Source organism: Psammomys obesus, unplaced genomic scaffold (assembly GCF_907164565.1).
Source record: "Psammomys obesus unplaced genomic scaffold, mPsaObe1.curated_primary_1811, whole genome shotgun sequence".
Lineage (NCBI taxonomy): Eukaryota > Metazoa > Chordata > Mammalia > Rodentia > Muridae > Psammomys > Psammomys obesus.
The window spans coordinates 9,557,338-9,573,112 of record NW_026596166.1 but is presented as its reverse complement, the minus strand read 5'-3'; the positions used below and the strand labels follow the sequence as shown (position 1 = coordinate 9,573,112).

Below are 15,775 nucleotides of genomic sequence, written 5' to 3'. Positions count from 1 at the left end.
AAAAAAAAAAAAAAAAAAGAAAGAAAACAAAACAAGAACAGTTATCAGTTATATACCATACTGGATATCCTTTTAAGTTTTAAGATGACAAGGTGAGAGGTCAAGAGAATGAGCATAAATACATAGACGTTAAAGATTATAAATCAGAGTACCCAGTGGGCTTGGTGGTGCTCAGCACTCGAGGAGGCAGAGGCAGGTGGATCTCTGTGACTTGGAGACTTACTTGGTCTACAAAGTGAGTACAGGACAGCTAAGCCTACACAGAGAAACCCTGTCTCAAAAATAAATACATAAATAAAATCGGAGGACCCAACAAATGTGAAAATGTAGGGGTTTTTTGATAGTTATTTTTAGACCATTTTATAAATCTGTTATTTTTACTAAATTATTATTTTAAATTTTCTCTTGATTGTTTAGTGGGACCTACAATAAATGAAGGCCTACATAGTGAGACCCTGTTTCAAAAAAAAAAACAAACAAAAATGGAGCTTAGATGTTCACTTAGATGTTAGATTTGTGTCATTCTAGCTATTATTTGTCTTGGCCACACAGGTTATACAAACATGAAGATAGTGACTTCAGCAATGTGGCTGTGTCTGTCATGTAATCCAAGTTTAGAATATCTGACAGCCAGCCGAGCGTGATTATGCACGCCTTTAATCCCAGCATTCAGGAGGCAGAGGCAGGAGGATCTCTGCGAGTTCAAGGCCAACCTGGTCTGTAAAGCAGTCCAGGACAACCAGAGAAATCCTGTCTTGAAAAAAAAAAAGAAAAGCAAAAGAAAAACTCTGACAGTTCCCAATGCTCCTGATAGAAACCAGAACATCCTTCCCTCTTTTTCTGCGTGGCTGCTGGAGTCATAGTTTCCCTGTCTTATGCAGTAAGCAAGCTAGCCTAAGAAGGGAAGGAGAGGAAAAGTGCTTCTCATCTCTAAGGAGCTTTGTAGAACTCCTACAGGTCTCTCTGTCTTGTCTGCTGCTTGCTTCTGTCTGCAGCCTGGGAGGCTGGTAAATGTGTAGTAGTTGAGCTGATGGCAGGAGGCACAATATACCCAGCTTACAAGTGTATCTGTGAGCCAGGTGTGCTGCACAGAACTGTAATGGCAACATTTAGAAGGATGAAGCATATGGGTCATAGGTTCAAGGTCACCTAAGGCTATATAGTGAATCCCTGTCTTTAAAAAGTTTTTTAAAAAAGGGTCAGTGGTTGTTGTTTTTAATTTTCACATAATTCTAGATTTAGAGATTGTTGTCTAAGAAAATACAGAAGCTGAGTGAGGGGGTGCATGCTTTTAACCTCAGCACTTGGAAGGCAGAGGCAGGTGAGTCCTTGTGGGTTTGATGCCAGGCTTATTTACATAGTGAGTTTCAAGACACCCATAGCCACATAGAAAGATCCTGTCTCTAAATTTAAATAAGTAATCAATTGGTATTGGCATACAGTGTATGTGTAGTTCTATGCAATTTTATGTGTAGATTTCTGTGACCTATAAGCAATAACATTTTAAATTATTATGGTCATGAAATTGACTTGATAAAATTGGTTTACAGTAGGTATTATGTGTGAGCCATAATTATGTGTGATTTTATCATTAGTTCATTTAAGTTTTTTGTGCATGTAAGGTACAATATTTCCTATTGTAAATCTATTTTTTAATGTGCATATATTTTGAAAAATACGTTAAAAAAGAAAAATACAAATAAACATGAAATTTTACAAGTTTGATTAAAAGAACTTTGCCAAATAGATGAAGAAAAATACTGGTTAATCTTTTATCTAGAAATAGAATACAACAGTGGCTACTAGGGATAGAGGGAACCAGAAGAAAGTAGATTAAAGGACATAAATTAGCACTTATGCATGTTGAAGCTATATTGTAGTGGCAGTTTTTATCTAACCCAGCCAGCCCCACATAAGACAGATGCTTTAGTTTTATTCAACATTTATGTATAGTAACTGAGCAATATTAGTCTAAGTTAATTCTCTAAGCTGATCTAACTACTATGAGCCAAAATCCCAAAGATGCTTGCATTTTTTTGGCTTTTCTTTGCTCCAGCTGCTTTTTCATGTCTTCTCGGCCTCTCCTCCTGGCCAAATGAATATTTACCCTTCCCTTGCTGGAAACAGAAGTCCAGCCCAGTTATTAGCTCAGTAATTGGCTGAACAACTTTATTGACAAATTAGAGAATAAAGAGGGAGCAACTTGAGATTCTTAGAATGACTTTAACAGTGCCCTGTCTGGATTGCAGCTAGGAGTGGGGGCAGAGAAATCATTTGAATAATGCAAGTCTAGTCTTTATACAGTACATAGTAACGTTATGCCACCTGTGCAGGATGATGACTATAGCTGGGAATGCATGTTACATACTGAAAAGTGTCTGGGAGAATAAATCGTAGCTACTCTTACCAGAAATACGGTAACTGTGGAAGGTGATAGGCGGTCATTTCAGTATGCATTTGTGTTTCAAAACATTGTGTTGTATGTCTTAAATATGTGCAATGAAAAAATACTCTGTTCACCCCAAAGACCTTTCTCATGGTGCCCCAGAAGAAAGTTCTAATTTGAGAGGAAGATAAAGGTATACGTTATGCAGTCTTTGTCATGTCCTTGGTGCTCTCCTGTTTGTTTTTTTTTAAAACAGGGTCTCGCTATGTAGCTCAGGCTGACCTCAGATTTGTGGCAATCCTTCTGCCTTACCTTTCTTTCATGCTGGGATTACAGGTATGAGTCACCATACCCAGCTTTGTGGTTTTTTTACAATTAAAAAAAAAAAAAGTGGATAACTGGTGTGATAACTCACATCTGAAATTCCAGCACAAGGGACGTAGAGACAAGAGAATAAGGAGCTTGGAGTCAGCTTGAGTTACATGGAACCTTGCTTCAGAAAAACTTAAAAACAAAGGTTGTTGTTTTTTAGATTTTTTAGTCGGTTTTAAAATCCCATGTATCTCCAACTTAGCAGCACATTGATTCTTGTTAACTTTTACAGAGTGTAACTTCTTTTCTGTTGTTATGTTTGAGGAAGTGCAATGAAATCTAAAACACATAAATCTTACTGCAGCAGTAGCTAATGCTTGAGGAAATGCTTCCTGTATGCCGTTCACTGAATCCCCCTTTCAGTCCTGGGAGTAGATCTACTGCCCCCATTTACAATGGAAAAGCTTTGTGTTTTATGTCGTGTCATATGATGCCTATAACATGCTCTCTTTTCTTCGTATCTCATTAGAGATTCAGTTGTGGAAATTCTTTTTGAACAAGATAATGAGGAGAAATCAGTTGCCACTTTAATATTGGATTCCCTTTTACAGGTATTTATAGTTTCCTTTGTTGTAACAGTCCTTCAAAGAAAAATTTTAGGTATTATTTTCTGCAGTTGTTCTTGTCATATATTTATAAAAAAAAGTATTTTTTCAGGCCCCTTTTTATCACTAATTTCCTATTATAGTTTTTATAGAATGCTGTTACTTTTTTAATATTTAACTTGTGGGGGTTTTTGTTTGTTTTGTTTTTGGCCTGTAACTCAGTGTGTAGACCAGGCTATCCTTGAACTTGTAATTCTTCAAATCCTTCTGCCTCTTTCTCTTGAGTCCTGGGATTATGCATGCACCACCACACCTGGCTTTCATTCTTTAGCTTTTCTGTGGAATTTTCTAGTCAATGTTGCTGAGCATAGTACCTATTGAGAGGCCAAAGCTGTTGGATGAAGAACTCCAGGATACCATAGTTTGTAACAACTCATGGTCACATATTAATACCCTGTCTCAAAAATAACAAAACAACACAAAACAAAAAGCTTTTTCTTAGTATTTTAAAAATATTTATAGGACCAGCAAGGTGGCTTATCAGGTAAGGGTACTTGCCACCAAACCTGATGGCTTCGCTGTGGGACACCACTCATTGAAGTACTATTTCATTCCTCATTCTTAAAATGAGTTCCAAGAGGGTTGGAGTGAGGATGATCTGGCTGGGACATCCAGCACCCCATGGGTGACAGGCTGATGTGATTGGCAGGCGAGGCAGAGTCCATTCTCTCCTTTAAAGCTCAGCTTCCAGAAGATGTACCAAGAGTATGACCTTTTCAGTACTGTCTCCAGTCAGGGCACACAGATAGCTGTTAGAGCCTCCAACAGCTGTTAGAGCCTCCTGTTAGAGCCTCTAAACAGGTTCTGAAAGTTTTACCTTCCCCCCAGGCAATGGGCCTTTGGTATGGTAGTATAAACAAAATAACTTAAAGAATTAGTTTTCTGCCAGGTGCAGTGGCACACACCTGCTATCCTAGCATTCTAAAGGCAGAGACAGGGCTGGAGAGATGGTTCCGAGGTTATGAGTTCAGTCCCCAGCAACCACATGGTGGCTCACAGTCACCTATAACGTGCTCTCTTCTGCAGGCAGAACACTGTATACATAATAAACAAATATTTAAAAATAATAATAAAGGCAGGGACAGGAGGATTGCAAGTTCGAGGCTAACACAGGTGTGAGGTGAATTCTTGGCTTTGTTTGTCTGTCTCAAAAAACAAACAAAAAAAACCCAAAAAAACAAAACAGAAGTAAACGGAGAGGACGGTGGTGGCTGAGTGTTTCATGCTTTCTTCACCTATATGAAAAAAGATAGTTATTCTCACATTCCTTGCCTAACATAGTTATTCTGTCTTAAAAATGAGTACGCTTATAATACTGACTATGCCACTTGGAATTTACTCAGTTTTAAAGTAATAAAGGTAATGGGCCAGCCAGATGGCATAGTGGGTAAAGGCACTTGCCAACAATCATATGACCTGAGTTGAGTCCCTAGGTCCTACACAGCAGAAGCACAGAGCCCACCCCTGCACATTTCCATCTAATCTCTGCACAGGCCCTGGCATCTATATGTGTGCACACATACAGACACACACCACACTCGCACATGTACACAAGTCAGAGATTGTTGTGGAAGGTAATACAGAGGCTGAGTGTGCGTACACCTTTAATCCCAACACTTGGAGCAGAGGTGAGGGGATCTTTAACTTCAGCACCAACTAGGCCTTTATATGAATTCTAGGCCAGCCAGTGTTAGAGAGACCCTGTCTAAAACAGAAACCACTAAATCTAAAACTCCTTGTTCTAAAATACTCAAGGTTTCGTGTACATGTGTGGCAGCATTTCCATGGCACTCTGCTTGCTGTATCAAAGAATCATTACAGTGTTACACATAGAGAGGCCGCTGCTGTCCACAGTATCCATGTCTGTGTACTAAGTCTAGGCAAACAGTATTCATCCAACTAAAATAATTTTTCTTCTTTTTCAACAGTGCCCAATAGATACCAGGAAGCAACTGGCAGAGAATTTGGTAGTCATAGGTGGCACATCTATGTTGCCAGGATTTCTCCACAGATTGCTTGCAGAAATACGGTATTTGGTAGAAAAACCAAAATACAAAAAGACACTTGGCACTAAGAACTTTCGAATTCATACTCCACCTGCAAAGGCCAATTGTGTAGCCTGGTTGGGAGGTAAGAACGGAGCCTGAGTGGTATTACTAATGACCTTGTCAAAGTAGATGATCCACTGTTCAAAACTCCCCACCTCATCAGTACAGCTGGTAGCTGGCTCATGTGCCTGACTATACATCTCAACAACCCACCTGGGAAGTGATGCTTCATGTTGGGAAAGCTTAGCCGCTTATGATGAAAATAACATTTTCTACTGAGAAATAAGCCCCAAAGTCCAATCATTTAGAAGGCTGAGGCGGAAGGATCAAGAGTTTGGGGCAAACCTGGGCAGCATAGTGAATTCCAAGCCAGTCTGAGCTACCAAATGAGACCTGCCTCAAATGAACAAATAATTGTCATTAAAGTAACAATGTCATTAAAGTGACTTTTTTTCTAAATTACATGAATTTGTAGAATCATATGCCTGTTTCTGCTTTCCTTTACACTGTGATTTTTTTTTTTTTTAAGTAAATTTCATCGTTAGGGATGGGTTCGGTGGCACAGGCCTTTAATCACAACACTTTGGAAGCAGAGGCAGGCAGATCTCTTATGAGTTTGAAGACAACCTAGTGAGCTCCAGGCCAGCCAAGACTACATAGTAAGACCCTGTCTCAGATAATAAGTAAAGTATTTATTTAAAGTCATCCCTCAGAATGAAAGCGTCAACCTTATTCTAGTGATAGCTGCTGTTGCTTAAAACACTTGTTTAATGGTGGAGATAGTTCCTCAACTGACCTTTGCTTTGCCATGGAGCTCATCGAATGCTCTCAGGATAAGCACAGTCTAATGAATAGCTTCTTCGAGAGGAACAGTAACAGATGTGTACACTCCTACATTGTGTATTTTATGATAGAGCCAGGGGCAGAGTCATATAGCGGGAAAAACAAATGCTAGGAATTTTAAAATGAATATAGTGCTATTTCTTGAAAAGTAGAATTTGGTCAATCTTGATTTTCTTCATCTAGAATTAGATTTAGAAGCTGAATTGTTATTTTTATAAAGATTGCCTTATACATCTTTATAAGATTTTTTTCAGCATAAAAAATTTTAAACTTTTAAATGATGTCTATTAGGTTTTTCAATGCTAGTTTATTTAATGATATATAACAGGAGTTATGACCAAAAAAAACTTGTCTTTCCTAAAGTTGAAATTTTTTCTACCTCATGTTATTTCACTTTCTTCTAGATTTTGTAATATATTCACTGTAATCTGCAAAGGGTCATTTAGGTTTCAGCATAGGAATTATGGCTAACCCATTATTCAGAATCCCATTGAACTGTAATTGAGAGATTGATCTGCATTGCTGAATTTACCATTCCCCTCTTTTCTTAAAATGGATGTATGTGGGGACTGGAGAGATGGCTCAGAGATAAAGAACACACTGGCTGTTCTTCCAAAGGTCCAATTCCCAGCAACCACATGGTGGCTCACAACCATCTATAATGAGATCTGGTGCCCTCTTCTGGTGTGCAGGCACACATGCAGGCAGAATACTGTATAAATTTTTTAAATTAACTTTTTTTATATTAATTAAAGTTTATTTACTTTGTATCCCAGCTGTAGCCCCTCCCTTATCCCCCCAATCCCAACAGATCTTTTTTTTTTAAACTGGATTTACACAGCTTACAGTTCTGATATATCATCTTAGCTATAAAAGTATTTTCACTACACAGGAGCTGTTTTTGGAGCATTGCAAGATATACTTGGGAGCCGTTCCATTTCAAAGGAATATTATAATCAGACGGGCCGCATACCTGACTGGTGTTCTCTCAACAACCCACCTTTGGAAATGATGTTTGATGTTGGGAAAACGCAGCCACCACTGATGAAAAGGGCATTTTCCACTGAGAAATAAATATTTGAATAAATTAAGCCTTGCTTAAGTTCAAATAATCAATTAGAAGTGAATTGTACAAAGTATGTGGGATGCTTTATATAGATGACTTCTGTAACAAAAGCATTTCTGTATTTTCTCTTTGCATTAATATTTAATTTGTTTGACTTTATCTCTTGTGTAGTATGGCAAAATAGTGGATGCTTGTGAGATACGTTGTATTTATATCAATAAAGTATAGTTAAGCTGTTCAATTTTGGGAGTTTATTATTATAAAGTCCAGTTTCCTCCACAGTTTACATAATCTGTCTTGAGCATTAGAAACTGTTAATTTTCCTTTTTTTTTTTTTTTTTTTTTTTTTTTTTTTTTTTTTTTTTTTGGTGTTTTGAGACAGGGTTTCTTGCCGTACGTAGTCTTGGCTGTCCTGGTCTCACTTTGTAGACCAGGCTGACTTCAAACTCACAGTGATCTCCCTGCCTCTGCCTCCCAGCGGGCTGGGATTACAAGATTACAGAATTACAGGATGGGATTACACTGTGCTCGCCTTAATTTTACTATTTTTAGTGATGGATCCAGTCCATGAGTACTAGCCATTGCCAGTCATTTCAGGGTTTTTTAAGCTTTTATTTTTTTAATTGTGTGCAGGGCTGCGGGCGATGCAGATATGGAGGCCAGAGGCATCAAGTCCACTGGAGCTATAGTCATACTGCGAGTCACCTGATGTGGGTGCTGGGAACCAAACTCCTCTGGAAGAGCATGCGCTGTTCGCTGCCGAGCCATCTCTCCACTGCATGTGGCTCATCACCACCCACAGTGAGATCTGGTGCCCTTTTCCTATGTGCAGGCATGCAGGCAGAATGCTGTATAAATAATAAATCTCTTAAAAAATGTGCACTTTTGAGCTTTATGGTCAAAAACATGTAACCTCTACATTTCTACAAAATGCAGTTCACCCTTTACAATTGTTTTTAAGATTTATTTATTATACAGTATTCTGCCTGCTTGTGTGCCTCCAGGACGCAGAGGACACCAGATCTCACTATAGATGGTTGTGAGCCACAATGTGGTTGCTAGGAATTGAACTCAGGAGCTTTGGTAGAGCAGACAGTGTTCTTAACTTCTGAACCATCCCTCCAGCCCTCTTTATAATTTCTTAATTAACATATAATGATATTAATCTTTGTTTTTGTGCTGTATGCTTTAGCAGGAGGTTTTTTTTTTTTTTTTTTTTTTTTTTTTAGTAGGTGTTTTTTTTTTTTTTTTTTTTTTTTTTCCAACTGTTTGACTCAGCTGGGCATGGTGGTGCACACCTGTGATCCCATTGCTCAGCAAGGCAGAGGCAGGTGGATCTCTTGAGTTCTAGGCCAGCCTGATTAACAAAGTGAGTCCAGGACAGCCAAGGCTATACAGAGAAACCCTGGTTCCCTCCTCCTCCCCCCAAAATCAACCAATGGACTCATTTGTTTTTTAGTTTTTATTATTGGTTTTCCTCATTTGGTTTAATGAACTTCCTCCTGAAGTCAGGTGCTGTGTGTGTCCAGATAAGAGTTGGAATTAAAACAGGCTCTGTTGTGTATACTTAAATGCCACTCATAGTTTAATCACTTTGCTTTTCTGAGTCTTTCCAAGTCTTGCCATATTCTCTACATAGAAAGAAATTAACACTCGAAGGAGATGGTTTCCTGGCAATAAGAATAGGAAAAGAAGAACCTGGTAGCCAGACAGTGGTTAAACAATTCTTTAATCCCAGCACTTGGGAGGCAGAGGCAGGTGAATCTGAGTTCTAGCCTAGCCTGGTCTACAGAGTGAGTTTCAGGACAGCCAGGGCTACACAGAAAAGCCCCGTTGTCCTGAAAATTCAAGAAAAGAACTTTGTATGGTGCTGCACTCCTGGTTTGTTTGCAGACAGGGTTTCTCAGTGTAGCCTTGGCTGCCATGGGACTTACTTTGTAGACCAGGCTGTCCTCGAACTCAGAGCATTCTGCCTGCCTCTGCCTCCCTGAATGCTGGAATTAAAGGTGTGGGCCACCTTACACGGCTTTTTGGTGTTACACTTTTTTTTTTTTTTTTAATTTTTAATGATAGAAACGAAAATATACCTAAAAGCGAAGCTTCTGGAAAAACCATTTGTTCTTCCCTGTCTTGTATCGTTCCTCAAATTTGACCTTGGCCTCCCGCCTGGCTTTGCGTTTCAGAGCTGGGTCTCTAAAGACATCCTTGTTGACAACAGTTTTGTCCAAGGGGATGTCCACAGAGTACCTTGTGGGCATGAGGTGATTGTAGTTATAAACTTTCACAAAGGACTTGATCTTTGATCTCTTGGCGATTTTCTTCTTGCCCAAGGCAGCTGTCACTTTTCGGGGATAGCGGTCAATTCCAGCCACCAGGGCATGGCTGTAAGGGCGGTCTGAGGTGCCATCATCAATATTCTTCATGATGACGGCTTTGCGTCCGGAGTAGCATCCGGCCAGGACCAGCACCACTTTGCCGGGTTTCATGAACTTGCCCATTTCGACAGCAGGCAGCTGGCACCCAGCAGAAAGGAAAGGGTGTTATACTCTTAAGATCCTTTTTTTTTTTTTTTTTTTTTTTGAGAGCAGAGTGCAAAGAAATCAGAAATAAAAGATTTAGAGTGAGGACTTTAAGTGTAGAGCAAAGCAAGTTTAGATGTAAGATAATTGGGAATTATTTGTTCTGTTTGTGTCAGAATTTGGAAATGAGGTATGCCAAATTTTTTTGTTTGTTTGAGACAGGGTTTCTCTGTATCCTTGTCTGTCCTGGACTCACTTTGCAGACCAGGCTGGCCTCAGACTCACAGAGATCTGCCTGCCTCTGCTTCCCAGAGTGGTGGGATGACAGGCGTGCCCAGCAGTATGCCAATTTTTAATAAAATATGAGTCCATGAAGGGAGAATTGGGGGCGGGGAGAGATCACTAACCTGGACAGCCCAGTGAAAAAGCCAGCTCTCCTGTGATTTGGCCAGCATCCCAATTTTCTCAGGGTCCTCAAAGATGTCACTGCCCCTCCCGCAGTCAGCAGGAAGCAGTCTAAACAACACCGTCAGTCCCAACTCACCACCTTTTCCTACGTCCTCGTCTTTAATTAAACAAAAATATTAACATGCTAGCAGTTCTGCTGGTGTGCCTTCAGGGACCTAGCAATTGCTTTGTTCTGACCTGTCGCGGGGTAAGACAGGTGTGTGTGGCCCAATAAAAGGACCACCTGCCACCCCAGCTCTCTGTTCTCAGCAGTCTCTCTCCCCCCTTTCCTCACCTCCTTACCCTCCCCCTTGCCCCCCTCCCCGTTCCCGTCTTCATGCTATGCTCCTATCTGTCTGCCTGTCTGCCTGACTCAATTGCTGCCTCTCCCTTTTCCCAGGTCCTCTTCTCCCTTCCCCCAATAAAACTCCTTATACGACATCTGTTCCATGGCCTAATTTCTTGGGACACATTTTGGCATGGATATGCTGTGGTATCACCCCCACTTGCTGCATTTTAGTTCATAACAGTACCAAGGTTGCAGGCCTGCATAACTAGTGTTACCACAAAGAACAGGAAAACTGCCAGAGAAACAAGTTTGTAAGACAGATTGTGAGTTTAAGTTTCAGTTGGGCATAGGGCCATGAGTTTGAGGCCAGCCTGGACCACGTAATGAGTTTGAGACCGGCTAACTAGATATCCAACTGGCTATTCAGGTTTGACATTTAGAGCTGTAAATCAGACACCTGGGAGAATGGGGCATAAGGACTGTCACAAGTCAAGCTGAGCTATACAGAAAAAAAAAAAAAAAAAAAAAAAAAAAAAAAAAAAAAAAAAAAAAAACACACACACAAAAAAAAACCCCACTATCTCAAAAAATAATTTCATGCTGTGCATCGTGCTGCCTGTCTAATGAGGTCTAGGCCAGCAGGGTAACAGTGAGACCCTGTCTCAAAAACAAACAAACGTATTTAAGAAAAAGGTCAATATAGAGTGAGGAATCCTAAGCAAAAAGCTAGTATTTAAAATCTTAAACCCACCAAGGGAGTGTAGACTGAAACGCCAGGTACCTGGGCCACTGCTGTTTCTTTTAAAACTCTGGTCAGAAATAGTGCCTAAGTTTATGATGTGTACTGACCACAGCGGCCCCCAGCAAGGCTGTGTGAGAAGAGTTGCCCCTGCAAGCTCTGAGCATCTGCATCCTAGATAAGTATAGTTCACCAGGAGGCCCTGTGTCACAGAGTTCACAGAGTCGGGGTGTGCAAACAGCAAGAGGAAAGAGCACTCATCCACGCAGCCCTCCCAAGTTAGAGAAGATGAGGACTCAAGTGGGGTGACCAGTCACCAGAAAGTCATTAGATGCAGAGACCCCCAGCCAAGCCTTAGGTGGAGCTGGGGAATCTCACTGAGAAGTTCAAGGAAGGGTTGTAGGAGCCAGAGGGTTCCAGGGCCCACAGAATCAACTAAGCAGGGCTCACTGGGGCTCACCGGGACTGAAGCAGCAATCACGGAGCCTGCATGGGTCTGACCTCAGTCCTCTGAATGGTTATGGTTTTGTAGCTTGGTGTTTTTTGTAGGACCCCTGACAGTGGGAATGGGAGGTGTCTCTGACTCTTCTGTCTGCTCTTGGGACCCTTTTCCTCCTACTGGGTTGCCTGGCCAGCCTTAAAATGAGGGCTTGTGCCTAGTCTTATTATAACTTGTTATGCTGTGTTCAGCTGATATCCCTCATAGGCCTGCTCTTCTTTTTGTTTTGTTTTGAGACGGGGTTTCTCTGTGTAGCCCTGGTTGTTCTCGAACTCACTCTGTAGACCAAGCTGGCCTCGAACTCCCAGAGATCTGCCAGCTTTAGCCTCTGCCTCCGAAGTGCCTCCATCACCGGGCTCTTTTCTAAAGGAGTGGATGTGGGGGAGAGGGGAGGTGGGAGGACTATGGGAGGAGGTGAGGCTGGGGTTGTGGAGCTGGGAGGAGTGCAGGGAGAGGAAACTAAGGTCAGAAAGTGATGTATGAGAGAATTTGGGGGGGGAGGGTATCAGGAGAGCATTGATGAAGTGGAAGTCAAGGGAGAAGGAGAGCCAAGATGAAGTCATCAACTTTGTCATATACTTCTGATAGACCAATGGATTAGGCGTGGCAATTAACTATTAGGTTTGGAAAAGTGGAGATGATGGCCATTTGGTTGACAGATAGGGAGCATGACAAGGACGAGAAAGCCTGACAAGAATGGGCTGGGAAACGGAAAAAAATAGACCCAGCACCAGGAAAGTAGGAGGAGATCCAAGCACCAGAGCATTAAAGGAACTGATGAGTGCTTTTGGCTGAATGGTATTTGCCATCCAACCCCAAACCCCAAACCCCCCTCTCTTGCCAAATGCCCAAATGCCTACTTATTAGTTGTAGCTTTGTTCTTTCAGCTGCCCATCGTAGAAATAAGATTGCTCAACATCACGGCTTGCACACCCCACACACACCTCTTTTTTTATTTTTAATTTTTTTATTTTTATTTTTTTATGGGGGTAGTATCTAGGCCCAGGCTGCCTTCCAACTCGCAGCAGGCGATCTTTCTGCCTCCTTCACCACACCCCAAGCCAGGGTGCACTGCTGAAGAGACCAGAGAACCCGGGCGAGTCGTCTCACGCTCGGCCACTCTGGAGACAAGCACAGGCGCATCTCTGCCGGCCTGGTTCTGGGACTTGTAACAGACTGTCTCAGAGAAGACAGGGGCGGGGAGAGGAAGAGATGTTTTCTGTTTGCTTTGAGATAAACAGCAGAATCTTCGCACACTGAAGGAGAGACCCCCAAAGGCATCCGATCGGTCCAGCGAGAGCCCGCAGGCCGCCGGCAGGAGAGGGAAGCCGGGGCCGCCGGAAGGAGCCGGGCCTCCAGGGCTGGGCGCCCCTTTCCCGGAAGCAGAGCTGCCCCCGGACAGGGAGTGGTTGCCCGGCGTCTGGGAGGGTCCGCGTCCCCGGCGGCGCTGCGCGGTGACAGCCGGCCGAGGGGAGGCCAGGCTGGGGGAGCGCCCTCCTGCACACTGGAGAAGCGCTGCTTTGGCTGCAGCGAGGCGGAAGTGGGTGGGGTAGCGTCAGCAAAGAAGGAAGTTAGTTGTTTCCCGCGCCCACGTCTGTTTTGACAGTCAGCTCTCTTGTGTTTTGGAAAAGGATCCAAAATCAGGGCCCACAGTTTTATTAAGAGAAGAAAAAAATAGCTGCCTGATACCAGCAACAACGAAAAACTAAACAGAGAAAAAGCAAATTTAAAAGTGTAACTTACTGCTCCTGTTTTAAACCCAAGCCAAGGGCGTGGGCCTGGCTTTGGTGTGCGCAAGCGCAGTTTGCGAACGGTGTAGCCCGCAGAGATGAATAGTGAATGTATTTTAATTACCTCAGCTTAGGGATCCACCTTAGTTAAGTGTGTTTGGTTAGCACTGGCAAGTGTTTGAGAATAAATCTAAGTCGAAAACTCAAAATAACAGCAAAAGAAGCAACGCCCAACGTGGGGCTCGAACCCACGACCCTGGGATTAAGAGTCCCATGCTCTACCGACTGAGCTAGCCGGGCAGCTGGGAACTAAGGCTGATTTTTGGGCTTTTGAGAAGTGTTTACTTATCTTTTTAAATTTTATTTCATTTTATTTTTTTAGTCTTCCATGATTTTCTATTTCTGGAAAGAAAATACATCCAATAAATTGATAAGATAAAAGGAAAGAATTATATTTTCTGAACTTAAAGGTAAGAATGTGAAGACAAGTTCCTGAACTCATTTGACAAGCCAAGAAGATGGAATAGTCGCCTATGGACGCATGTATTTTCTGAGCTACAGGTGAATTTACCCCGGTAAGGAATTTTTCACATTTCTGTGCTGAGCGTGTCTGTTTGGGGATGGTTATTAATCTTATTGTTCTGAATTGCAAGTTAAAGCCTAACTAACAAAAACAAAACCGGGAAAGCCTATATTAAAGAATACCCAAATAGTTTGTATTTTTTTTAATTATTATAAATTCGAGACTAACAAAACATCCTTATTGCTCGATCGATAAAACACATAACGATAAGGACAACTTTCCCGAGTTAATAAAAAAAAAAAAAAAAAAAAAAAAAAAAAAAGCTGTGCCTTAAAAGGTTTGAATTCTTTCAGTGTTTTACGTACGAGAATTTTGTGCATTGACGTCTGCTCACCAGGAGAGGGCATCAGAATGCGTGAATCTACAGTTTCTGACGGTGTCTGAGCGGCCCTGTCAGAGCGGGTTTAACTGCTGAGCCTTCTGTTTAATCCTCACATCCGGGTGTGGTGGCGCATGCCATTAAAAACTAGCACTCAGGAGGATCTTTGTTCCAAGACAGAGTTCAGTGTAGCCTTAGCTACATTGAAAAACTCAAAGTAACCCTAGGGCCTAAGTATTTTAAAATGTTAAGTTTCAAATGTCATAAATACTAACCTTTTCCCCCTCCACAATTCAAACTAGTTTGTTAGTTATTATTTTATAAGTTGGCAGACTAGAACCAAGGAGGTACATTTTATTTTTTGCTAATTAAAAATACTTATAGGTGGGGTGAGGTGGCTCAGGCCTGTATTCTAACACTCAGGAGGCAGAGGCAGGAGGATTGCTACATCTTTTCTCAAAACAAACGAACAGAAAGAATACAAAGATTGTAAATGCTGAGGTTGGAGAGACGGCTCAGGGGTTAGGAGCAAAGAAACCACTTGCAACTCCAGCTCCAGGAGATCCAAAGCCCTCTCTGGTCTCTGCGGGCACCTGCACTCCTGTGCGCAACCCCTCCCATCATACATGTAATTAAAAATAATGAAAACACTTAAAAGACACCAATGCCATGGAAACTTAAATACGAAGCAATCTTCGTCCCACACTGGAAGAGACAGAAAGGACAACTGAACGCAATGCGTACGTTGGATCGTCTTCTCTTTTCTAGAGACATTACTGAGGCTTACAGTGATGGACCAGGGCTGCAATTCCAGCTTCTGGTAGGTAGGTGGGGGGAGAAAGATCAGGAGCCCAAGGTTATTTTTGACCTGCCTAAGACACTTGAGACTGTGTCAACAAAACAACCAAAATAAACCTGCCTGAGAGTGCAGTTGTGTGTGTTAACGTGTTTTTGTTGATGGTGTTGGGTGTTGTTTTAGTCAGAGGCTCATATTCCAAGCTGGCCTTGAACTGGAGATTTTCCTGTCCTAGCCTTCTGAGTACCGGGATTACAGACCTGCATCACCACATTGGAAAATGTTTTCTGACTATATAAAATAAAAGTATACAGGATTTTCTTTATATAAAATGCTTTCTCCATTTTATTTAAAATCGGATTTAAAACCAACCACAAGGTCAGGTCCTATGCCCACTTCTCTGATTTATCTATTGGCCCCCTCCCCGACTTAATTCTTAAGACAGGCCATATTGACCTGATAGAATGAGCCTGGCAATTGGAGTTCCCCGAGACACGTTAGTTCTGTATTCTTCCCGGCAGGAATGAAGATATT

General features: G+C 41.8%; 2 protein-coding genes and 1 non-coding gene across 3 annotated transcripts in view; 1 reads left to right on the top strand and 2 right to left on the bottom strand.

The window, feature by feature from the left end:
* Positions 1-7,561, top strand: part of Actr10 (actin related protein 10) — a 33,625-nt gene extending 26,064 nt beyond the window's left edge. Inside the window, exons 11-13 of the mRNA XM_055595384.1 lie at positions 3,228-3,309; positions 5,292-5,493; positions 7,147-7,561. Coding sequence (XP_055451359.1) covers positions 3,228-3,309; positions 5,292-5,493; positions 7,147-7,328 — 466 coding nt within the window. The 3' untranslated portion in view covers positions 7,329-7,561. The remainder of the gene's footprint in view (positions 1-3,227; positions 3,310-5,291; positions 5,494-7,146) is intronic.
* Positions 7,562-9,374: 1,813 nt separating this feature from the next.
* Positions 9,375-9,846, bottom strand: LOC129667739 (60S ribosomal protein L27-like). The gene has a single exon (XM_055595443.1). It carries the CDS (start codon positions 9,816-9,818, stop codon positions 9,408-9,410), a length of 411 nt encoding a protein of 136 aa, XP_055451418.1. The 5' UTR covers positions 9,819-9,846; the 3' UTR covers positions 9,375-9,407.
* A 3,924-nt stretch (positions 9,847-13,770) lies between these two features.
* Trnak-cuu (transfer RNA lysine (anticodon CUU)) lies at positions 13,771-13,843 on the bottom strand. The gene has a single exon. It is a non-coding gene; the product is annotated as a tRNA-Lys (tRNA).
* Positions 13,844-15,775: the final 1,932 nt, after the last annotated feature.

What these genes read in the sequence shown, in the direction of transcription:
- LOC129667739 (XM_055595443.1), bottom strand. Translation starts at nt 9,818, where the DNA reads ATGGGCAAGTTCATGAAACCCGGCAAAGTGGTGCTGGTCCTGGCCGGA.